The sequence below is a fragment of the Tachyglossus aculeatus genome, chromosome 16, assembly GCF_015852505.1.
Source record: "Tachyglossus aculeatus isolate mTacAcu1 chromosome 16, mTacAcu1.pri, whole genome shotgun sequence".
Taxonomy (NCBI): Eukaryota; Metazoa; Chordata; class Mammalia; order Monotremata; family Tachyglossidae; genus Tachyglossus; species Tachyglossus aculeatus.
The window spans coordinates 5,694,870-5,719,682 of record NC_052081.1 but is presented as its reverse complement, the minus strand read 5'-3'; the positions used below and the strand labels follow the sequence as shown (position 1 = coordinate 5,719,682).

At 45.8% G+C, this 24,813-nt stretch overlaps 1 protein-coding gene across 1 annotated transcript in view; it reads left to right on the top strand.

Moving 5' to 3' along the window:
* The window catches only part of SELL (selectin L), a 28,208-nt gene extending 3,851 nt beyond the window's left edge, over positions 1–24,357 (top strand). The window contains exons 5-11 of the mRNA XM_038757870.1: positions 2,107–2,214; positions 4,410–4,595; positions 9,382–9,525; positions 12,842–13,033; positions 16,233–16,361; positions 17,928–17,946; positions 24,078–24,357. Coding sequence (XP_038613798.1) covers positions 2,107–2,214; positions 4,410–4,595; positions 9,382–9,525; positions 12,842–13,033; positions 16,233–16,361; positions 17,928–17,946; positions 24,078–24,093 — 794 coding nt within the window. The 3' untranslated portion in view covers positions 24,094–24,357. The remainder of the gene's footprint in view (positions 1–2,106; positions 2,215–4,409; positions 4,596–9,381; positions 9,526–12,841; positions 13,034–16,232; positions 16,362–17,927; positions 17,947–24,077) is intronic.
* The last annotated feature ends 456 nt before the right edge of the window (positions 24,358–24,813 follow it).

Below are 24,813 nucleotides of genomic sequence, written 5' to 3'. Positions count from 1 at the left end.
TCCGTGGTTAACTTTTTTTTTAATAGTATTTGTTAAGCACTTACTATGTGCCAGGCACTTTTCTAAACACTGGGGTAGATACAAGGTAATCCAGTTGGACACAGTCCCTCATGGGGCTCTCGGTCTTAATTCCTATTTTGCAGATGAAGTAACTGAGGGACAGAGAAATTAAGTGACTTGCCTAAGGTCACAAAGCAGGAAAGTGGTGGATGCAGGATTAGAACCCAGGTCTTTCTGATTCCCAGGCCTGTGCTTTCACCAGTGGGCCACGCTCCTTCTCAAATATCTAGTACTCGGCAGCTTCAAATCAGGGAAGGGGGTGGAGAGCTGGGGGAGAAAGGCTGGAAAAGAGCCCAAGAATATTTAGGGAAATGGGACACAGCAATTCAGTTCAAGTTGTTAAAAAATATCTTTATCAAAGGTTCAAGATCAGGTGCTACACATGTCAAGTGCTTAATGAACACTACTGATGAGAGTAAGACCAGATTTCAAGCAGCCTAACCTAGTGCAAAGGACACAGGCCTGGGATTCAGAAGACTTGGGGTCTAATCCTGTCTCTGCTAGTTGCCTGTTCTGTAATCTTGGGCCAGCCACTTCAATGGTCTGGGCCTCAGTTTACCTATCTGTAAATATTGGGGATTGGATCAGACCTCTAAATGTGTTTCTACTTCAGGGCTCAGTCAGTGTTTGGCATATAGAAAACTCAACAAATATTACAATTATTATTTTTCACAATTATTTATCCATAGAACTCCCTCCTCCACCACCTCAGAGACAATTCACCCAAGAGCCCCTGGACTCTCCTTGCCATTAGCCTTTTTGATTTGAATGACCCACGGACAATTCAGCATTCTACTCTGTTACTAATAGTAACATTAATAATGATTCATGTAAACACCACTCTCTATGCACAAGTTCCTTGTGGGCAGGGACTCTTTCTACCAAGTATATTCTCCTAAATGCTTAATACAGTGTTCTGCACACAATAAGCACTCAAGAAATACCACTGATGGATTGTTTGATAGGAGGGAATCTGTACCTTACTGCTTTCCCCCTGAATCTTTTATAGACAACCAAAATTTTCAATCAATCCATTAAAGGCATTTATTGTAAGCATGCTATGGGTGGGGACGTATCCGCTAATTCTATTGAACTGTACTCTCCAAAGGGCGTAGTACAGGGCTCTGCACATAGACAGCACACAATAAATACCACTGAGTAATAATAATAACTGTGGTATTTGTTAAGAGCTTACTATGTTCCAAGCACTATTCAAAGCATGAGGTAGGTAATCAGGTTGGGGACAGTCCCTGTCCCACACGGGGTTCACAGTCTTACTCCTCATTTTACGAAAGAGATAACTGAGGCACACAGAAGTGAAATCATCATCAATCGTATTTATTGAGTGCTTACTGTGTGCAGAGCACTGTACTAAGCGCTTGGGAAGTACAAGTTGGCAACATACAAGTGAAATGACTTGCCCAGGGTCACACAGCAGACACATGGCAGAGCCAGGGTTAGAACACACATCCTCTGACTTCCCAGGCCTGGGCTCTTTCCACTAGACCACGCAGCTTCTCTGACTGACCGATCGAGCGCTTACTGTGTGCAGAGCACTGTACTAAGTGCTTGGGAGCGTACAGTACAGCAATAAGCAGACAAATTACCTGCCACCAAGGGCCTTAGAATCTAGACAGGAGACAGATGAGAAGCAGCATGGCTCAGTGGAGAGAGCACGGGCTTTGGAGTCAGAGGTCACGGGTTGAAATCCCACCTCCGCCAATTGTCGGCTGTGTGACTTTGGGCAAGTCACTTAACTTCTCTGCGCCTCAGTTACCTCATCTGTAAAAACGGGGATTAAGACTGTGAGCCCCCCGTGGGACAACCTGATCACCTTGTAACCTACCCAGAGCTTAGAACAGTGCTTTGCACCTAGTAAGCGCTTAATAAATGTCATTATTATTACTATTATTAGATGTTAAAATAAATTACTGAGAGGGGAAAAATGGGAGAGAAGAAAGCTTTGCCCATGAGTGCTGCGGGATTGAAAGTGGGGAGTAGAAATCAGATACAGTTTGACTCTGTCTTTGTGCTCTCTGTTTAAAGCCTCTTGTCAAGCTTTGACCTGCAGTGGCCACGGGGAATGTGTGGAGATCATTAATAATTACACCTGCAACTGCAACCCCGGGTTCTACGGGCCGCAGTGTCAATACGGTAAGGCCCCTGCTCATGCCCTTCCTTTTTCCTCATCTTGGGGTGACCTCGCAAAAGGGTTTGGTTCTGTTTTTCAAACTTGGGGGAGCACTGGCACCATCAGCCATTCTGAGAAATGGGAAGTTGGCCCTTCAGAAACCTGCAACGCCTTACTTTTCTGAAAATGGTTTCACAATCAGCATGATGCAAAAGGAGAAAATTAAGAACCTAGAAGCCGTGCCACCTCAACCTGGGCTGTTTCTTCACCCTCAGCATGTGTGAACTGTAAGCTTCTCGTGGGCAGGGAACGTGCCTTCCAACTCAGCTGTACCGTGCTCTTCCAAGTGCTTAGTACAGTGCTCGGCACACAGTAAGCGCTCGATAAATACGACCAATTGATTGACCATGGTACCCAGGCGTGGCTTGGGGCTGTGGAATGAGGAGGAACCTCCCTCATCCTACTGCCCCCCTGTTCTCCTAACCTCCAATCCACCAACTCTATGATATTTACTGAGTGCTTACTCTGTGCAGACCACTGTACCAAATGCTTGGGAAAGTACAATACACTAGAGTTGGTAGACAAAATCCCTGCCCACAAGGAGCTTATAATAGTAATAAAGTGCTTACTATGTGCCAGGCACTGTACTAAGCACTAGGGTGGTACAAGCAAATCAGGTTGGACACAGTCCCTGTCCCAGGTGGGGCTCACAGTCTCAATCCCTATTTTACAAATGAGTCAACTGAGGCACAGAGAAGTGAAGTGACTTGCCCAAGGTCACACAGCAGACAAGTGGCAGAGCCAGAATTAGAATCCATGACCTTCTGGCTCCTAGGCCTGGGCTCTACCCACTATGCCATGCTGCTTCTCTACAGTCTACAGCTTAGTGTCCTCCGCCTTGTGCTTACTCAGTACAAGTGCTCTGCACACAGTGAGCACTCACCAAATACCACTGACTGACCTGTTGAGTAGAACAGGACCAGTCGAGCTTTGGATGATCTCTTTGACCTCGGCACTCTGTGCTTCTCCCACAGGTCCTGCTGCCCTTCTTCTTCTGGAGCAATTTCACACCCCTCACGGAACTCAGAGTAGAAAAATTAGGAAATAAAACCCACCTAGGGGAGGAACAAGCTCAGTACTTCATCATCATCATCAATCGTATTTATTGAGTGCTTATTGTGTGCACAGCACTGTACTAAGCGCTTGGGAAGGACAAGTTGGCAACACAGAGAGACAGTCCCTACCCAACAGTGGGCTCACAGTCTAAAAGGGGGAGACAGAGAACAAAACCAAGCATACTAACAAAATAAAATAAATGGAATAGATATGTACAAGTAAAATAAATAAATAAATAGAATAATAAATATGTACAAACATATATACATATATACAGGTTCTCTGTCTCCCCCTTCCAGACTGCTCTTACGCTATTCCAAGACTAGATGTCCCAGATGAGGAAAGACGCCTCTTCCTTGATGCTAGTGTTTTGTGCCTTAGTGGAAAGAGGTCAGACCCAGAAGTCAGGCGATTCAGATTCTAGCTGCAGCTCTGACGCTGGCCTGCTGTGTGACCTGGGCATGTCACTGAACCTCTCTGGGCCCCAGTTTTCTGTTCTATAAATTGGAGATAAACTCCCTGCTCTCCTGGTCTCTTAGTCTGTGAACCTTCGATCAATCAATAAATGGGTTTTATTGAGCTCTTATTCCGGGCAGGCCACTGTATAAAGCACTTGTTGGGGGGTGCAGTATAACAGTGGATGTCACACTGAGAAGCAGCATAGCCCAGTGAGAGTCAGAAGAACCTGGGTTCTAATCCCCACTCTGCCATTTGTCTGCTGTGTGACTTAGGGCAAGTCACCTAGCTTCACTATGCCTCAGTGACCTCATCTGCAAAATGGGGATTAAAACCGTGAGCCCCATGTGGGACATGAACTTTGTCCAACCTGATTAGCTTGTATCTACTCCAGCGCTTAGGACGGCGCCTGGCACATACCAAGCGCTTAACGAATACCGTTAAAAGCAAAAAACAAAAAAAGTTGGTAGACACATTCCCTGCCCACTACGAGCTTATAGCATAGGAAGGGAGCGTACAATCTAGAGGGTTGGGATAGGGTCTGTGTCCGCTTCGGTTATTTCGAAACTCCTTCTGCACTTCGCACAGTGCTCGGCACATAGTGAGTACTTGACTAACACCATCAGTGTTGTCTTGATCGTTGCAGTGGTTCAGTGCGAGCCTCCCCTAGTCCCAAAGCTGGGCGCCATGGACTGCAGCCACCCGCTGGGGAACTTCAGCTTCAGGTCGGAATGTGCGTTCTCCTGCCTAGCGGGAGCCATCCTGACGGGAAGCGAGGTGACTACTTGTGAAGCAACTGGAATCTGGTCTACCCCGACACCGACATGTGAAGGTTAGAAATTGCAGGGCAACAGTGGGGGAATAATAATAATAATAATAATAATAATAATAATAATGGTATTTGTTAAGCACTTACTATGTGTCAGGCACTGTGCCAAACGTTGGGGGTAGATACGAGGTAACTGGATTGGACACAATCCCTGTCCCACATGGGGCTGCCAGTCTTAATCGTGGCAGTGGCTTTCACCTTCAAGGTTCTGTCCCCCTTTTATTTCCTCTTCCCTATCAGATAAGAAGACCATTAGTCAGTAATAATAATAATAATGGCATTTATTGAGCGCTTACTATGTGCACAGCACTGTTCTAAGCGCTGGGGAATTTACAAGGTGATCAGGTTGTCCCATGTGGGGCTCACAGTCTTCATCCCCATTTTACAGATGAGGGAACTGAGGCCCAGAGAAGTTAAGTGACTTGCCCAAAGTCACACAGTTGACAAGTGGTGGAGCCGGGATTTGAACCCATGACCTCTGACTCCAAAGCCCGTGCTTTTTCCACTGAGCCACGCTGCTTCTCTCAATCATCAATCATAGTCAATCATCAATCATACTTATTAAGCTCTTCCTGTGTGCAGAGCACCGTACTAAAGACTTGGGAGAGTACAGTATAACAGTCGGTAGACAGTCTACTTAGATGGTGAGCCCCATATGGGACCTGATGATCCTATCTCTACCCCAGTGCTTAGTGCTGCGCTCGACACATAGTAAGTGCATAACAAATACCACAGTTATCATTATTATTAGTAGTATTACCTGTTCCCTGCCCACAAGACCATCCCAATGGACAGCAGAATAGCTATCATTCTGACTCGTCTGGGCGGTTGGCGCTATAACAATGTCCTTCAAACCCCTGGTCCAAGACATCCAACATGTGTACAAAGATGACGATGTCTCCCAATGAGAGTGGCAGACTGAGAATCTGCACAGAGGAGTTGATTACAGTACTAATGGCTTGAGCAGGACCCTCTAGACCGTAAGCTCACTATGGGCAGGGAACGCGCCTGCTAATTCTGTTGTACTGTCCTCTCCCAAGTGCTTAGCAGAGTGCTCTGCACAGAGTAAGTGCTCAATAAATACCACTGATTGACCACTTGCGCTCTCTTGCCTCTTCTAGGCAAGTTCCTTCCTGGGGCAGGGAAGGTGAAGAGCTATGGTAAACACAAATGCTCATGGAGCACACGATCAGCATTCAGAAAGGAATCTCAAGAGATTACTGGATCCAGTCTCACACCTCTGAGGAGAGTTTCTAAATGAATCAAGAAAAATCTGTTCTTTGTTTCCTAAGGGAATCCCCGTGACTTGTTCTTTTGGTAATCCGGCTCAGTGTGTAATCTCACTTAGACACCAGAATCCTTTTTATATCTAACTGAACTCTCTCGTGCTGGAGTCTAGCTCCATTTCCTCTTATTCTGTCCTCTGGGGCAAGAGAATACAACTAATTAGCGTCGGCTTCTCTTGAATCTAGAGCTGTGCTTGGAGCACAGTAAAGACTTTATCCACACCATTAATATGATCTTCAAAATAACTCTTCACATACTTAACCCTCGTTAGTACCATCCTTTAGCCTGATCTTTTTCCCATTCTCTTGGCCCCTTTTTTTCCCTCCTTTTAATCGTCTTAATAGTTCCACTTTCCAGTTTCTCTGCATCCCTTTTGAAAAGATCCATCCAAAGCTACAATGAGGGTCTGAAGATGGCTGAATATAGGGACTAACTTCCCCCTTTGGCCTTAATCCTGCTGTTCAAGGCTTCTTTTTTCGGGAGAAGGTGATCAGCCCACCACAGGCTTCACTATGGATGACAAAGCCTGTCAGGAATGAAGGAGGAGGCTTGGGCTAACACTTTCAGGCCCAAGATCACGCATGGAATAATTGATTCCAGTGCTTATCAGCGTGGCTCAGTGGAAAGAGCCCGGGCTTGGGAGTCAGAGGTCGAGGGTTCTAATTCTGACTCCGGCACTTATCAGCTGTGTGACTTCGGGCAAGTCACTTAACTACTCTGTGCCTCAGTTACCTCATCTGTAAAATGTAGAGTAAGTTTGTGAGCCCCATGTGGGACAACCTGATTACCTTGTATCTACCCCAGTACTTAAAACAGTGCTTGGCACATAGTAAGCGCTTAACCAATGCCATTATTATTATCATTATCGTTACTCTCTCACCCCTGCAAGCCATAAATGGAAGGGCACCAGAGAGCACACCCCTAGGCTAGTTAGTGATTGGTAAGTTCAAGAAAGAGGATTTAGAAGAGTTGCCCTCTTTGAGAAGCAGCATGACCTAGTGGAAAGAGCATGGGCCTGGAAGTGAAGAGGACCTGGGTTCTAATCCCGACTCTGCCAAGTGCTTTCTGGGTGACCTTGGGCAAGTCACTCACCTTCTGTAAAATGAGGATTAAATCATACTACCTTCTACTTAGACTGTGAGCCCCATTTGGGATAGGGACTGTCCAACTTGATAAACTTGTGTTTGCCCCAGGGCTTAGAACAGTGCTTGACACATAGTAAGTACTTAACGAATACCATAAATCAAATCAATCCCTGACCACAGCAAAAAGCTACTCAAGCTCCCCTGCTTTCATTTCTGCAATTCACATGAGAGTGCACTCTTCCGTACTCATACACCAAACCTCATACTAGCCAAGCATGGACCCAAGAGAAGACCATTCTAGAGGTTTTGTTGTACTGAGGCTAGTGTTTTTTCCCTACGTCTAGTATTATATTTGTTAATAGCAGCCCTTCTTTTTAACTGATATTCAATTTATGGTCCACCGTGGCCCCCAGATCTTTTGGAAAGAGCATGGGCCTGAGAATCAGAAGGATCTGGATTCTAATCCCGGCTCCACCACTTGTCTGCTGTGTGACTTTGCCTCAATCACCTCTTCTGTAAAATGGGGGTTAACACTGATTAGCTTGTATCTACCCCAGCCCTTGGAACAGTGCCTGGCACATAGTAAGCACTTAACAACTACCATCAGTATTATTTCGGTTAGGCTTGCCCTGGCCATTCTTTCTCTATTTTTCCATCACACTGTAAGTTTCTTGAGGGCAGAGACCTCAGTTACATTAGAGGACTTAATTTCTACGGCCCTTTCCGTCCATGAATACATTCTTCACTTTTCACAGCAAAACACACAAACACACATCCTCTGTGCCTCCTCAGCCCCTCTGTCTCTACCCTTCAGCTAACTGCGCAAGTTCCTGAGGGGAAGCAGTGTGGCAATTTCAAGAAGGGGAGGGTGAGGATGTGGTTCCAAAAATAAACGTCAAACTATCTTGAAAACAAACAACCTGCCGCAGCTCTAACAGATTCTTAATGGCCCACAGAGTGCTTTTGGAAACCCTACCCAAGTGGGAAAAAGATCTGGCCAAGCACAATACCGCACACCATTTTTCTTAAAAAAAAAAAAAAAGGCAACTGAGGATAAGATTTGGAGTTCTATTCAGGGAGCGGGGTGTGGGAAGGTGTGTCCCCTTATATATATATATACACAAATATACACACGAATATAAATATATACGATATTTGTTAAACACTTACTATTTGTCAGGCACTGTACTAAGGACTGGGATAGATATCAACTAAGCAGATTGGACACAGTCCATGTCCTACATGGGGCTTACAGTTTTAATCCCCATTTTACAAATGAGGGAACTGAGGCCTAGAGAAGTTGACTTGCCCAAAGTCACCCGGCAAGCAATTGGCAGAATCAGGATTAGAACACAGGTTCTTCTGACTTCCAAGCCTGTGCTCTTTCCACCAGACCAGGCTGCCTTTTAGAACTAGCAAAACAGGCTGTGCATTACATTGTAAACTGTAAGCTTACAACCTTCTATACTCTAAGCTCCTTTCTAGTCTGTAACCTCCTTGTGGGCAGGAAACCTGCCTACTAACTCAGGCTGTACTCTCCCAAGCGCTTAGTGCAGTGCTCTGCAAGCAGGAAATGCTCAATACATACAATTGATTGATTGATTGATTGGGCTGGGGAAAGACCGATATAATGCGAGACCGGATAGAGGCAGGGCAACTTACTATTGCTTCTGTGCTCAGCTTCCTGGCACGGCTGCCACCTCCATCGAGACCACCATGGCCCAAAAGTGGTGACTTTCTGGGTCCTGCAGGGTTTGGCTGGCAGCTTCTCTGACACCTGAGGGAAGCGGGGCTGAGCCTACGGCAGTAACAACCTGTAGGTAGAAGGAGGATGAAGGTAAGTCCAAGAGGCAGGCAGCAGCAGGTAGAAGAAAAATCACAGAGGTGCTTTGGGGGTGCATGCCAGGAACTCACTCCCAAGCCCTTGCCCTCTTATCCAATTTCCAGCGCGGCCTAGTGCAGTCAGGAGGATCTGGGTTCTAAACCCAGCTCTGTCAACTGGTTTTTTTTTTTGGATGGTATTTGTTAAGCGCTTACTATGTGTGAAGCACTGCTCTAAGCGCTGGGGGAGATACAAGGTGATCAGGTTGTCCCACTTGGGGCTCACAGTCTTAATCCCCATTTTTCAAATGAGGGAACTGAGGCACAGAGAAGGTAAGTGGCTTGCCCAAGGTCACATAGATGACAAGTGGTGGAGCTGGGATTCGGACCCATGACCTCTGACTCCCAAGCCTGTGCTCTTCCCACTGAGCCACGCAACTGTTTACTGGGTGACACTGGGCAAGTCACTTAACTTCTCTGTGCCTCTGTTACCTCATCTGTATAATGGGGATTAAGTCCTCGTGCCTCCAACTTAGACCGAGCGGTAACTACTTTGCTGGGATTCATGTAGATTAAGCTCCTTTTTCCCGTCACAGGTATGCCTTCTACACCTCCGATCCCTCAGGAAACTGCTCTCTATCCTACAAGCTCTGCTACTTATTCATCGCAGCCCAGAGGCAGCACAGCATCTCTCTTTGAAGGCACAACTGACAATGAAATCAACTTTACTCTAGATCTCGGTACGTAATTATAAAAATAAGTGTTGTATTGGTTAAGCACTTACTCTGTGCCAAGCGCCATACTAGGCACTGGGGTGGATACGAGATCGTCGGGTCTAACACAGACCCCATCCCACATGGGGCTTCCACTCTAAGTAGGAGGAAGAACAGGTATTGAATCCCCATTTATAGAGGAAGAAACCAAAGCACAGAGAAGTTAAGTGACTTCCCCGAGGTCACACAGCAGTGGTGGAGCCGGATTAGAACCCAGGTCCTCTGACTCCTGGGCCCGTGCTCTCTCTCCTATGCCATGTTGCTTCTCAAGTATAATTTCCCCCTACTCACAAAGGATTCACATTGCTTTGGGAGCATTCTAGTTTGCAGGGTCAGCTACAGACAGGACAGATCTCACCATTACCTCTTCTCAAACTAATATTCCCCATAAGCTTCCAAAAGCTGACTCCGCCTTGTGACCGTGAGCAAGACATTTCACTTCTCTGGGCCTCAGAGAACCTGTAAAATGGGGATTAAGACCGTGAGCCTCATTTCATTCATTCAATCATATTTATTGAGCGCTTATTGTGTGCACAGCACTGTACTAAGCGCTTGGGAATCAAGTTGGCAACATAAGGCATGGACTGTGTTCAACCTGATTAGCTCGCATCTACCTCAGCACTTATTACAGTGCCTGGCACATAACAGGCGCTTAACAAATACCATAAAAAACAAAATTTAAAAAAAAAAACCCAGCCCCAGCCCAGGGCACCAGGCACGGCATTGATGGAAATATCCCTCACAATAGTATATTCAACTGTTTGGAGGGCAGTGCCTTAACTGGTGCTGATGAGGAAGCTGAGATTCATTCATTCATTCAATCACATTTACTGAGCACTTACTGTGTCCAGAGCACTGTATTAAGCGCATAGGAAGTACAATTTGGCAACAGAGACAATCCCTACCCAAAAACGGGCTCACAGTCTAGAAGACTAGATGAGGACCTGTGAGGAAGCTGACAGATAGGCCCAGGGCCAAGGGGTGAAGATAGGAAGCTACTTTTAAAAACATAATTATGCAATTTCCCTGATAATCCACCCGCTCTCTCAATATTTTAATTAACAACCCCTAACTAATTGCATCATATAATACAGATGCTCTTCTTTTAAGATACCCCTGCTCCTTTTCAACATATTCCTGAGGGGAGATTGTTCAGCTGTTCAGTTTCCCCATCTTGCTCTGATCCAAGGGCAGCTGGGATTCTAGCCTGTGAAATGGGGGAATCTCTAAAGATCCAGGGAAAGCTGGGAAGAAGGCAGAGTTCTGTCGATTTTCCTCAGTTCGAACTGGTCCTACCTCAATAGAGCCAGCAGTCAATTCATCCATCAGTCAATCAGTACTTATGGAGCACTTACAGTATGCAGAGCACTGCACTAAGCACTAGGGAGAGTACAATAAAGTAAACATGAACTCTGCCCCCACAAAGAGCTTACAGTCTACAGTGTGCACAGCAGTGTACTTGGTGCTTGGGAGAGTTCAATAATAATAATAATAATAATAATAATAGCATTTATTAAGCGCTTACTATGTGCAAAGCACAGTTCTAAGCGCTGGGGAGGTTACAAGGTGATCAGGATGTCCCACGGGGGGCTCACAGTCTTCATCCCCATCTTACAGGTGAGGGAACTGAGGCACAGAGGAGTTAAGCGACTTGCCCAAAGTCGCACAGCTGACACTGATCAACCAGACTACCAGTTATGTGGCTTAACGGAAACTGAATATTTCTCCCTAAAATATAAAGATACACAGAGTTAAGAGACATGATCCCCACCCCTCCAAGGAACTTACAGTCTACTGTGTGCAGAACATTGTGCTGAGCACTAGGGAGGGTCCAAAAGACATGATCCCTGATCCCAAGGAGTCGACGCTTTAGTGAACCCAGCATTAAAGCCAATGTCCTGCTAAACCTAGGCTCCTCCTGCATTGTGAATATTGTCTTTCAATTATAAATTCCTTGAGAATGAAAAGCAAGTCTTTGCAAATACTACTGCTACTAGTAATAATAATAAGTGCTTCCTATGTGTTAGAACACTGTACTCTGTGCTGGGATAGACACATGATAATCTGAATTATCCTCCTCCAGGAGGCCTTCCCAGACTGAGCCCCTTCCTTCCTCTCCCCTTCGTCCCCCTCTCCATCCCCCCATCTTACCTCCTCCCCTTCCCCACAGCACCTGTGTATATGTATATATGTTTGTACATATTTATTACTCTATTTATTTATTTATTTTACTTGTACATATCTATTCTATTTATTTTATTTTGTTGGTATGTTTGGTTTTGTTCTCTGTCTCCCCCTTTTAGACTGTGAGCCCACTGTTGGGTAGGGACTGTTTCTATATGTTGCCAATTTTGTACTTCCCAAGCACTTAGTACAGTGCTCTGCACACAGTAAGCGCTCAATAAATACGATTGATGATGATGATGAATGATGGTCAATTTCTAGCAGAGGAAATTGCTTACATCAGTACTTCACTACTAATTGAGAGTAATGCACTACAAAGATCTATCGGTACAATTTCCTAAGAAGTTTGGGAGAAATTCTCAACCTAAAAATGTACTTGTTCGCCTGTCGCATGCTTTCTTTATTACATCTTTCTGCTGAACAAGTCAAGGAGGACATCCAAAGAAATATATATGTGAACGTTTATCTATTTTGCTTGCTCTCTATGTTTTGTCGCCCGGCAGACTGTAAGCGCCTTGTGGTCTACCAACTCTACTGTACTGTACTTTCCCAACCACTAATGTGGTGTTCTGAGCAGAGTAACCATTCAGTAAATCCCACTGGTGGATAGATGAGGCCTTCATGTTTGAGGACGAGGAAAAAGAGATGGAGGTGAAATGAGAGGGGAAAAGAAGGGAGAGGAGGAGGAAGAACAAGTAGAAACAAAAGGAGGAAAAGGAGGCAGGAAAAGGGAAAGACTGTAAACTCACTGCGGGTGGGGAACACATCTGCCAATTCTGTTGTATTGGGACTTTCCCAAGCACTTAGTTCAGCACAGCGTATACAGTAAGTGCTCAATAAATACCGATGATGATGATGAAGGAAAGTGAAATGGATGAGAGGAGAAGGAAGCAGCTACCAGCACCTTCCTTGCCTTTCATGTGTCGTGTGAGCACTTCAGACTCCAGGAATGTTGGGGCTACAAGCAGTGGTGTGCAGGAAAGGGGGTGCTGAGGCAGGGGAGGGATGGTGCCAAGGTGTTGAACTTCAGCCAGGGACGTACCCAAGCCTCTTCTGGATCTTCCTTTAAGGGAAGACTCATTGTCCGTCTCCCTTCCAGCAAACACGATGCACTGCGATGAAGTGAGGGCCCCAGAGCGGGGCTCGATGGTCTGTTTCCACGCCCTGGGAAACTTCACCATCCACACCAAGTGCGTGTTCACCTGCTCGGATCACAGCACTTTAGCAGGTGCCAGAGAGATCACCTGCAGGGAGCAGGGGCAATGGACGGCCCCCGCCCCGACTTGCGAAGGTAGGCCGCGGTCTCCCCGGGAAGGTTGCCGCCAGTGGGTTGCGGGCCAGGATGGGAGTCCCCTAGGAGTTGGTCTGCCTCGATTCGTTTATCTGGCTTTGGGCACTGGGAACTGAACTACAACGGGTAGAGCTCGGAAGGCTCTGGAAAGCAGGAATAAAATTCTGTTTTCTTGATCGATCTTGATGCCAGTCCTAAAACCCCAGGATGAAATCCAGTGGGGACAAAGGAGCGTGGGGAAACAGTCTGGTCCAGTGGATAGAGCTGACCACACAGACTGAGCCCCCTCCTTCCTCTCCCCCTCCCCCCCACCCTACCTCCTTCCCTTCCCCACAGCACCTGAATATATGTTTGTACAGATTTATTACTCTATTTTACTTGTACATATTTACTATAATATTTATTTTATTTTGTTAATATGTTTTGTTTTGTTGTCTGTCTCCCCCTTCTAGACTGTGAGCCCGCTGTTGGGTAGGGACCGTCTCTGTATGTTGTCAACTTGTACTTCCCAAGCGCTTAGTACAGTGCTCTGCACACAGTAAGCGCTCAATAAATACGATTGAAAGAATGAATGAATAGAGCACGAGCCTGGGTGGCAGAAGGACCTGGGTTCATTCATTCACTCAAATGTATTTATTGAGCACTTACTGTGTGCAGGGAACTGTACTAAGCGCTTGAGAGAGGACGATATAACAATAAACAGACATATTCCCTGTGCACAATGAGCTTCCCAGCTCTGCCACTTGTCTGCTGGGTAAACTTGGGCAAGTCACTCACTTCTCTGCACCTCACTGACCTCATCTGTAAAATGGGGATTAAGGCTGGGAGCGGAACAGGGACTGTGTCCCACCTGATTACCTTGTATCTACCCCAGTGCTTAGAACAGTGTCTGGCACATAGTAAGCACTTAACAAACACCGTTAAAAAGAAAAAAGGGAGAGTGTAGCGTGCACACATGCCTGAACAGGTAGGGAGAAATCTGTCCCAGGGCTTGTTATGATTTAGCCCGAGGACTCTGTGAAGAATTTCAATCAATCAATCAATCAATCGTATTTATTGAGCGCTTACTGTGTGCAGAGCACTGTACTAAGCGCTTGGGAACTACAAGTTGGCAACTTATAGAGACAGTCCCTACCCAACAGTGGGCTCACAGTCTAAAATTTCAGCACCTGCAGGCACAGCCAACACCCAAAGCAGAAGGAACCGTGATAGGAAACCTTTACAAACTGAGGCTTTACGAACTGTCAAAAGGGGAAGAAACAGAGTGCTATACAAAGTAAAACCCGGCTAATATGCAAAGCTGTCCTTTAGCTCAGAGATGCCATTGCTGATTGTGAGATTTTAGCTCTCGTGGGAGTGTCCCATGGTCTCTTACACCCCGGTCCCCTGAAAACACAGTAGTACATCTTTCCTGGCTCCTTGCCATTTGAGATGAATTTGTCAATCAATCAATTGTATTTATTGAGGCTGACTGTGTGCAGAGCACTGTACTAAGTGTTTGGGAGAGTATAACAGAGTTGGTAGACACGTTCCCTGCTGATGACCAATGCTCAGACACCAGGGGTTAAAGCAGTAAAGTAGGCTCTCACACTGTTTTTGTGGGAGTGGTGACGGTTTCTGCTGAACTACCCACAGTCTCTCACCATTCTTTCATCGTTACAGAAGCAGTGTGGCCTAATGGAAAAAACTTTGCACACAGGAAGCCCTCGATAAATACGAGTGAATGAATGAATATGGGCGTGGGAGTCAGAGGACCTGGGTTCCAATCCCGACTCTGCCACTTGTCTGCTGTATGACCATGGGCAAATCACTTCACTTCTTTGTGCCTCAGTTCCCTCATCTATAAAATGGGGCTTCTATACCTGTTCTCCCTCATACTTAGTCTGTGAGCCCCACTAGGGACCTGATTTTGTGTCTACCCCAGTGGTTAGAACAGTGCTTGACATATAGTAAATGCTTAATGAACACCATTATTATTATTATTATGCTTAGAACAGTGCTTTGCACATAGTAAGTGCTTAATAGACTGTGAGCCCACTGTTGGGTATGGACCGTCTCTATATGTTGCCAACGTGTACTTCCCAAGCGCTTAGTACAGTGCTCCGCACACAGTAAGCGCTCAATAAATACGATTGAATGAATTATTACACAGTCACCTCCCAGCAGCACACATCAGGCAACAGCGGTAGGGAGAATGGGTGCCATTTGGAGTCCTAGAACTGAATATCTCTGAAATCTCGATTTCAGCAGACACTACCCAAAAGCCATCTTTTCATTCAATCATAGTAATTGAGCACTTACTGTTTGCAGATCACTGTACTAAACTCTTGGGATACTAAGTATTGTCAATCAGAAAGGCCCCAGTAACAAAAGTTCCAGTCGTAGAGAGTGGACGGTAGGGATGGAAAAAATTCAAGTACGTAGAGCCCTCAAAGACCCTCACTTTTCTGGGCTAAGCCAGCCATGGGCCAGGGGATTCAGGATTACCCAGGAGTCCCATTTTCCTGAGGTAAATCAGTGGAAAGACACGGAGGTCAAAGAAAACAGGCAAACAAGCAAATGGACATAAAGAGAGGCTTGCTCAAACAAACAAACATAAAGAGAAGTGGCTTGCTCTGCTTACTTTCCTCCTGTCCCCTGGTCCTGGGTCTGGTCTGAAGTGGGCAGCCTCTTTCCTTTGGTTAGCCAGACCCATGACTCATTTTTTAATGGTATCTGTTAAGTGCTTACTACATGCCAGGCTCTGTACTAAGCACACAATCCCACGTTCCTCTCCCTAATGGCAGTAGAGTTTGGAACTCCTTGGAACAAATTCAGAAGGTGAAATACTGAGAACGGATCCAATAATTTGTGGTGTTTGTTAAGCGCTCACTGTGTGCTAAGCACTGAACTAAGCCCTGGGGTAGATATAAGATGATTGGATCGGACATAGTCCTGATCTCTCATGGAGCTCACAATCAAAGTATGAGGGAGGACAGGTATTGGATCAGGTGAGGAAACTGAGGCATGGAGATGTTAAGTCACTCATCCAAGGCAAGTGGCAGAGCTGGAATTAGAACCCAGGTCTTCTGATTCCCGGAGCCCATGCCCCTTCCACTGGGCCAAACTGCTTCTCTAAGATCCATGTAACAATTTATAACAAATACTGGAATTACTATTGTAGAGCTGTTTCTTAAACCATATTGCTTTCTTCTTTCAGCTTCAAATTCTGTTCTTTCGAGCATTAAGCGGGGTGAATACCGACCCATCTTAATTCCACTGGGAATCACAGTTGCTGCACTGTCTGGTTTGGCATTTACCATTTGGCTGGTAAAGCGACTAAAGAAAGGTATGCGAATGCAGTCTCCTGAATGAACTGAATGGAAAATTTTAAAAATCCACAGGAAGGTGGATATGACAGACTCAGTTGCTGTATCAACTACGGAGCAGGTTTTAGGATTTCTTGCTCCAGAGAGATCAATCCAACTTTCAGGACTCTAGGCTGGCCCACTGGGACCACAGGGGGCTTTGTGTTAGGTTTCGGGGTGCTGAGCTGGTCAAGGGTGAAACACATTTTCTGAGGCCTTAGCTACAGTGCGCTGAAAGTAAATTACAAAATGTCACTTCTTTGGGCCTCAGTGACCTCATCTGCAAAATGGGGATTAAGATTATGAGCCCCAAGTGGGACATGGACTGTGTCCAACCTGGCTAACTTGTATCTGCGTCATCACTTAGTACAGTGCCTGGCACATTGTGAGCGCTTAACAAATACCCTAAAAAAGGGGTATGTGTCTACCAACTTTGTTACACTGTTATATTGTACTCTCCCAAGCACTTAGTACAGTGCTCTGCAAATAGTAAGTGCTCATTAAATATGATTGATTGATTGTGTGATAGTGAAACCTCCCCAATTACAGAAGTGGAAACTGAGGTTCAGGCATGTGTTCCATGCATTTCCCTTGGAAAGCCAGGAGCCGGGTGTGAATCAACCATCATCTACCCTGCCAGCCCTCAGGTGGCATCCCAAAGGGGGCATCCCTCTGGATGCCACTCAGCTGGGGAGGGGTGCCACCTGAAAGCACCCCAGGTTGAGACTAGAGCTTGCAATGGAACACACGCCCCATTTAGTTCCTTTTTCTCTCAAAATAGACCCCGTGAACAAGAACAGAATCGAGCCCGTGTAAGAATCAGTACCTCTGCCCTCTCTCCCATTTGCTTATTATGACTTGGATTGGATTCTTTTCACCCTCTGCCCAGCGTCCATTTCAAAGGCAGGCTGAGGGTTCGGAAGAAACGTCTGTCCTGAAGCTCTTCCCATAAAGCTCTCATTTTCAGTTTCTCCTAAAGCTGGGATCAGGGTTTAACACGTTTTGGTTTGGTGGAAGAGGAGCAGCGTGGCTCAGTGGAAAGAGCACAGGCTTTGGAGTCAGAGGTCATGGGTTCAAATCCCGGCTCCGCCAACTGTCAGCTATGTGACTTTGGGCAAGTCACTTAACGTCTCTGGGCCTCAGTTACCTCATCTGTAAAATGGGGATTAAGACTATGAGCCCCATATGGGACAACCTGATCACCTTGTAAACTCCCCAGCGCTTAAAATAGTGCTTTGCACATAGTAAGCGCTTAATAAATGCCATTATTATTATTATTATTATTGTTCGTGGCATTTGTTAAGCACTTTTTGCCATATGCCAAGCGCCTATCCTCAGCGCTGGGGAAGGTACAATATTTCACCCAAATATTGGCTCAGCGGCATGGGGGAAGCCCAGTGGAGGGAATCTTTGGACTTCTGGTAGGGAGGGAGACATGATTTTATACTTATATCACCACTTATTTGACTTAAGGGGAGGTGGGAAGAAGGGTAGTGGTTTCCCTTTGGATTCTTTCTGATGCCGGTTTTCTTTATTTCTATTGCCAGGCAAGAAGTCAAAAAGAAGGTAAGTCCCTTCTGTCAAAGAATCCCCACTGCAGTGAAATCAGGTCTCCTGGCTTTTCTGAGCCCTGGACTTGCTCAAGACCTCTCTCAGCTCTCTCTTTTGACTGTACGCTCTCTTCTCCTACTGCACCCCAGCTTGCCCTCGCCATTCCTCCTAAGTTGTCTGGAGAAAATTTGATGCAATGTTGGAAGAAATGATCAGGTGCCTGTGTGTAGTGCTGGTCAAGGCATGAGCACCTAGCACAGTTTTTCCTCAGTGGGGACATCATCCCCATGTTCTAGGAGAACTGATGATAAAAGGCAGTCATCCCTGCCATGGAAGTGCCGATAATCTTATAGTCCTCTAGACTGTAAGCTTGTGGTGGGCATGGAACTGTGTCTACCAACTCTGTAATCAATCAGTGGTATTTACTGAGCGCTTACTATATGCAAAGCACTGTACTTGGCTCACTGGAAAAGAGCGCGGGCTTTGGAGTCAGAGGTCATGGGTTCAAATCCCAGCTCCGCCAATTGTCAGCTATGGGACTTTGGGCAAGTCACTTAACTTCTCTGGGCCTCAGTTACCTCATCTGTAAAATGGGGATGAAGAATGTGAGCCCCCCCCCCGTGGGACAACCTGGTCACCTTGTAACCTCCCCAGCACTTAGAACAGTGCTTTGCACACAGTAAGCGCTTAATAAATGTCATCATTATTATTATTACTAAGCACTTGGGAGAGTACAATATAACAGAGTTGGTAGGCACATTCCCTGCCCACGGTGAGCTTTCAGTCTAGAGAGGGAGACAGATATTACTATAAACAAATGTATTTTTATCTATATTGAGCACTTTGTAAGTGCCCAAGATATACTCTCGATTGATTGAGAATCTTGACAGGGAGGTATTGAGAGAGGCTGGAGGATGGAGATCCAGTCAGAAAATCTCCTTTGTTTCATTTATAAACTTCTGGGAAATTTCGGGACCCCATTTTGATCTGACAAACTCAACCTCTTGCTCATTCAGGGAATGGATAGCCCAACCAACGCATCTAAATTAACTCCCCTCAGAATGACAACATAGACTGCCGTTCCTTGCTCTGGCAGGGGCTGGGAGACAAGGGACAGTTGTGGTGGTTAAGCAGGGTTTTATGAAGCGCTCTGAGACCTTAGCCACCACAGAGGCTCCCTAAACTAAGGAAGGAAGAAGAGGAAGGATAGAGAAAGAACGACACCAGCCAGGCCATCCATGAAAAAGGGTCAACGGAGAATAGAGCAATAAAGCTCCTCCTACACTGTAAGCTCCTCCTCTAGACTGGAAGCTCCTTCTGGGCAGGGAATTGCCTACCCACTTTATTATATTGGACTCTCCCAAGCACTTGGTTCAGTGCTCAGCACATAGTCAGTGCTCAATTATATTGGACTCTCCCAAGCACTTGGTTCAGTGCTCAGCACATAGTCAGTGCTCAATAAATACCACAGACTGATTGAAAAGGACTACTAAAAAAGGAAACCTAAATAAGCCAGGGTGTCCTATTAAATGACCAAGAAGGTTGGTTTGTGACCCACAAGGAGACTGTGGAGCCCCTTTTCCTGTAAGCCATTTGAAAGGGGACAGTATTTTTTAATGATATTTGTTAAACACTTACTATGCACCAGGCACTGTACTAAGCCCTGGGATAGACACAAGGTAGTCAGGTTGGAAACAGTCCCTGTCCCACAAAAGACTCACAGTCTTAATCCCCATTTTACAGCTGAGGGAAATGAAACACAGAGAAGTTCAGTGGCTTGCCCAAGGTCACACAGCAGACAAGTGGCAGAGCCGGGATTAGAACTCAGGGCCTTCTGACCCCCAGATCAGTGCTCTATCCACCAAACCATGCTGCTTCTTATCCATCTAAGACAGAGTTCCCATCAATCATGTAGGAAAAGAGCTGGCAGATAAAAGATTTAATTATTCAATCCTTCCTTGGCTTGTCCTGAGTCAGGGAATTGATTAGCCTTCCATGGTCAAGCAGCTCAGTGAAAACTGATTAATTTATCTCTTATTTTCTCGATGAATGCCGTCCGTCACTTTCAGTATCACTAATAATGTGGCTTACTATCTCATTAAGCGCATGCTTGAATGGTTGAAATTCTCCGGAGGTTTTCATCAGCTCCCTATAGACTATAATGGTACTTATGAAGTGCTTACTATGTGCCACACATTGTGCCAAGCACTGGGGTGGACACGAAGTTATCAGCTCATAAACAGTCCCTGTCCCACACAGAACTCACAGTCTAAGAGGGAGGGCGAGCGGGTATATTATTTCTATTTTACAGATGAGAAAACTACAGGCCCACAGACATCAAGGGACTTGCCCGAGGTCACACGGGCAAGCCAGTGGCATCAACATCAACATCATCAATGGTATTTATTGAGCGCTGACTGCGTGCAAAGCACTGCACTAAGCGCTTGGGAGAAGACAACAGAGTTGGTAGACACGTTCCCTGCCCATAGCGACCATACAATCTAAAGGGATGAAACTGATCATTTCATTTTCTTTTGGGGTATTTTCTTTTGGGGGTATTTTTTTGCAGACGTTTGAACTTGGTAGAGCTGATGTTATCACTCTTGGGCTGGGCTACAACCTCTGTGGGTCCTTGAACAGGAAACTTGACAAGATCTTTGTTTCACGGTCACACCCACTGTGTAAAAAGATGCGACCGTTTTAGCTGTCGCAATCCATCCCAGGCAAACTCCTCCCTCTAGAACTCCTGCGCTCAATAATCACTAGGCAGAAGCCATTCAGTTCAATCACTCAATCGTTCAATTCCGTGAATATTTTTTGAACGTCCCCAGGGAACAAAGCAACACCCTGGGAGGGTTGAGGAAATTAAAACTGTTAACGAGCCAGTCAATAACAAGAAAACAGTGAATGAAAGCATCTCTGAATCAGGCCAGTCTGGGCTTTGAGACTTTCTCGTCACCGTTGTATGGAAAATGACCGGTTTTACTGGTTTTCAGAGAAGAAAACAGTCTCAGTATGCTTAAAATGGAACTCACCTTCCCCACAAACTCACATCCTTCCTCCTAACTTTCTCATCACAGTCAACAACTCCACCCTCCCAGTCCACTAACCTTGACATTTATCTTGAGGTCTTGCTATCTTTCACCTCACACTGAATTTGTTCTAAAATCCTGCATTCATTCCTCCACAACGTTTCCTTAACCTACCCTTTCCTCTCTTTCTAAATGACCACCACCTTAGTGCAGTGCTTGAAACACTTTTAGCACGGAGTAAGTGCTGAATAAATACCATTTAAAAAAAAAAAAATCAAGCTTCTATTAGAATTGGGATAAAATGAAAATGTGAAAATGACCAGATAGTGCACCTATGTCCTTTTGCCAAATTGGCTCCATCGGTGGGTGAGTTTCCAAAAAAAGTTTTTTGGCAGATTCCCTGGGAGTATGTAATTCTTACCTGCGTCAGTGAGATCTGGCCGGGGATCTCTGAAATAAACTGTGAGGTGGACCTCATCCATGTCCTCCTTTATTCCACATCCCTACCCCTTCAACTCCCCAACCCAGCTGACAGGTCAACACTGTAACTCTCTACTGGGTGTCCCGGGTATTTGCGCTTTCACCCCTTGCCGGGTTGTTTTCACTTCTGCAAAGTCGTTCTGTTGACTCCCTTGTTTAATCTCTTGAACACTAAATTCCACCAAGGTGAAGAGTCCACCACAGATGCCCAGGAAGATAGTGCCCAATTTCCGATAAAGATGTTTCTTAAACTTTTGCTTTCTGAAACCGCTGCTCTGCCTAGAAAAGCCTGTTTGCCAGAAGTTGGGCTGTGGTTCACCCACAGGCAGTTCACAGGAAGATGACAGAAAGAGCCCCGAACCCAGAACTCAACCTCAGCCACCTCGAAAGCACTGTTTGGCTTCCCCTGGTTTTTTATTTTGTGTGTGTGTGTTTTTAATGGTATTTGTTAAACACTTTATTATGTGTCAGGCACTCTACTGCATGCTGTTGTACCTAATCTGGTTGGACACAGTCCATGTCCCATCTGGGGCTCACAGTCTCAATCCCCATTTTAATAACAATAATTATTATTATGGTATTTGTTAAGCACTTACTATGTGCCAGGCACTGTACTAAGCGCTGGAACTGAGGCATGGAGAAGTGAAGTGACTTGCCCCAGGTCACACAGCAGACAAGTGGTAGAGCGGGGAGTAGACTCCCTGGATTTAGAAGCCACCTACAGATGTAAACTCAGCATATATTAAATACCATTATTATAAAAAAAAATAGACGGAGATCCCCTCGTGGGACAGGGACTGTGTCTGACCTGATTAACTCTCCTGATTAACCTGTAACTACCTCAGCACTTAGGACAGTTCTTGACACATAGTAAGCGCTTAATAAATACCATTATTTTTATTATCATTATTGTATATTTAAGGTCTAGCTTCCATCAACTCTCCCAGCCTGCAGGAGTATGAAACTGGGAGTCAGGAAACCCAAGCGCTAATCCCAACTCTGTCGCTGGCCTGCTGTGTGACCCAGGACAAATCACTTAACCTCTCTGGGTCCTAGTGTTCTCATCTGAAAAAGGGGGATAAAATACCTGCTTTCTCTACCTCTCAGACTATAAACCCTAAGTGGGCCTGTAAGCTCCTTGTAGGCAGGGAACATGTCCACCAACTCTGTCATATTGCCCTCTCCCAAGCACTTAAAACAGCACTCTGCACCCAGTAGATGCTCAATAAATATCACTGATGGATTGCTTGAGACAGGGACTGTGTGATTTGAGTGTCCTGTTCCTAGCCAAGTGCTAGACACTTAGTTGCAGCCCAGGACAATTACGTACTCAATCAATTAATCAATCAAGCATATTTACTGAGTGCTTACTGGGTGCAAAGCACTGTACTAAGTGCTTGTACTTTTGTACTGCTCCTTAGTATTGGCAAGAGTGCCTCGACTGCTGCAGCCCTCCAAAGTCCTCCACCTTAGAACACTCCCCCGATAACAATGATGGTACTTGCTGAGCACTTACTCTGTGCCAAGCACTCTACTAAATGCTGAGGTAGATGCAAGATCACCAGGTTAGACGATCCCTATCCCACATTCATTCATTCATTCATTCAATCGTATTTATTGAGCGCTTACTGTGTGCAGAGCACTGTACTAAGCGCTTGGGAAGTACAAGTGGGCAACATATAAAGACGGTCCCTACCCAACAGTGGGCTCACAGTCTAGAAGGGGGAGACAGACAACAAAACAAAACATATTAACAAAATAAATAGAATATGTACAAACAAAATAGAGTAATAAATACGTACAAACATATATACATATATACAGGTGCCGGGGGAGGGGAAGGAGGTAAGGTGGGGGATTCATTCAATCGTATTTATTGAGGGCTTACTGTGTGCAGAGCACTGTACTAAGCGCTTGGGAAGTCCAAGTTGGCAACATATAGAGACGGTCCACGTGTCCACACTCTGAGGAGAGGGGGAACAGGTACTGAAATCCCACTATATAGATGAGGAAACTGAGGCCCAGAGAAGTGACTTGCCCTAGGGTCACACAGCAGCCAAGTGGTGGAGCCAGGATTAGAACCCAGGACTTCTGACTCCCGGGCCCAGGTTCTTTCGCTAGGCCAGGTGGCGATATTGTCCAAACTCAGCTTTGCCAAATCTCTTTCCTTGTTGTTCTTGCTTCATAAAAGTCTGAGACATTTGAAAAGCATCTCCCGTGTAATTACTATGATTTTGGGATTCATTCAATCGTATTTATTGAGGGCTTACTATGTGCAGAGCACTGTACTAAGCGCTTGGGAAGTCCAAGTTGGCAACATATAGAGACGGTCCATGTGTCCACACTCCGAGGAGAGGGGGAACAGGTACTAAAATCCCACTATATAGATGAGGAAACTGAGGCCCAGAGAAGTGACTTGCCCTAGGGTCACACAGCAGCCAAGTGGCGGAGCCGGAATTGGAACCCAGGACTTCTGACTCCCGGGCCCAGGTTCTTTCGCTAGGCCACGTGGCGATATTGTCCAAACTCAGCTTTGCCAAATCTCTTTCCTTGTTGTTCTTGCTTCATAAAAGTCTGACACATTTCAAAAGCATCCCCCGTGTAATTACTATTATTTGGGGATTCATTCGACAGGGAGGATGCGTATTAAATCACTGCCGAGGAGACAAAATCCCGCCAACACCAAAGAGCCACCCGCGGGGAGACTAGGACGGCGTTGACGTCACTGTCTTCACCTCTGGAGTTCGACTACCGGTGATGGGGTGAACCAGGCCTGGGCAGTTATTCCTTCCACCAAGGAATTTTGTGTTCAGCCTGTCCCCCCGAGTTGCCACTGGTGCCACCGCCCACAGAGCCCTTTGCTGTGTGTAGCCTCTGTCGCTGAACCTGTATCATAGCCGTAAAGAAAACTCGCCTGACTAAAGATGCTTGACTGTTCTCTGGTCTGTGGTATGTTTCCTGTGCTCAGGCATTTGAAAATGCTTCTTCGTGCTGGTAAATCAATCAATCAATCGTATTTATTGAGCGCTTACTGTGTGCAGAGCACTGTACTAAGCGCTTGGGAAGTACAAGTTGGCAACATATAGAGACGGTCCCTACCCAACAGTGGGCTCATAGCTTCCAGGTTCATTTTCCCTGACCTAAAGACTATGGTATTTGTGAAGCACAAGGTACATTTAATACAAATATCGAACATCTATGCCTCACTTTTTGGAAGCTGGGCTACAGTCTCTTTCCCAGGAAGTCTGGAAGTTCCCACCTGTCTGGGCCCAGTTCAACCACTTTCCCAAGACACCATGGTGAGCCCCTCTCCCCCAGCGTATTCTTTCTCAATGTGTAAAACAGTGTTCTACACACCAAAAGTGCTTGA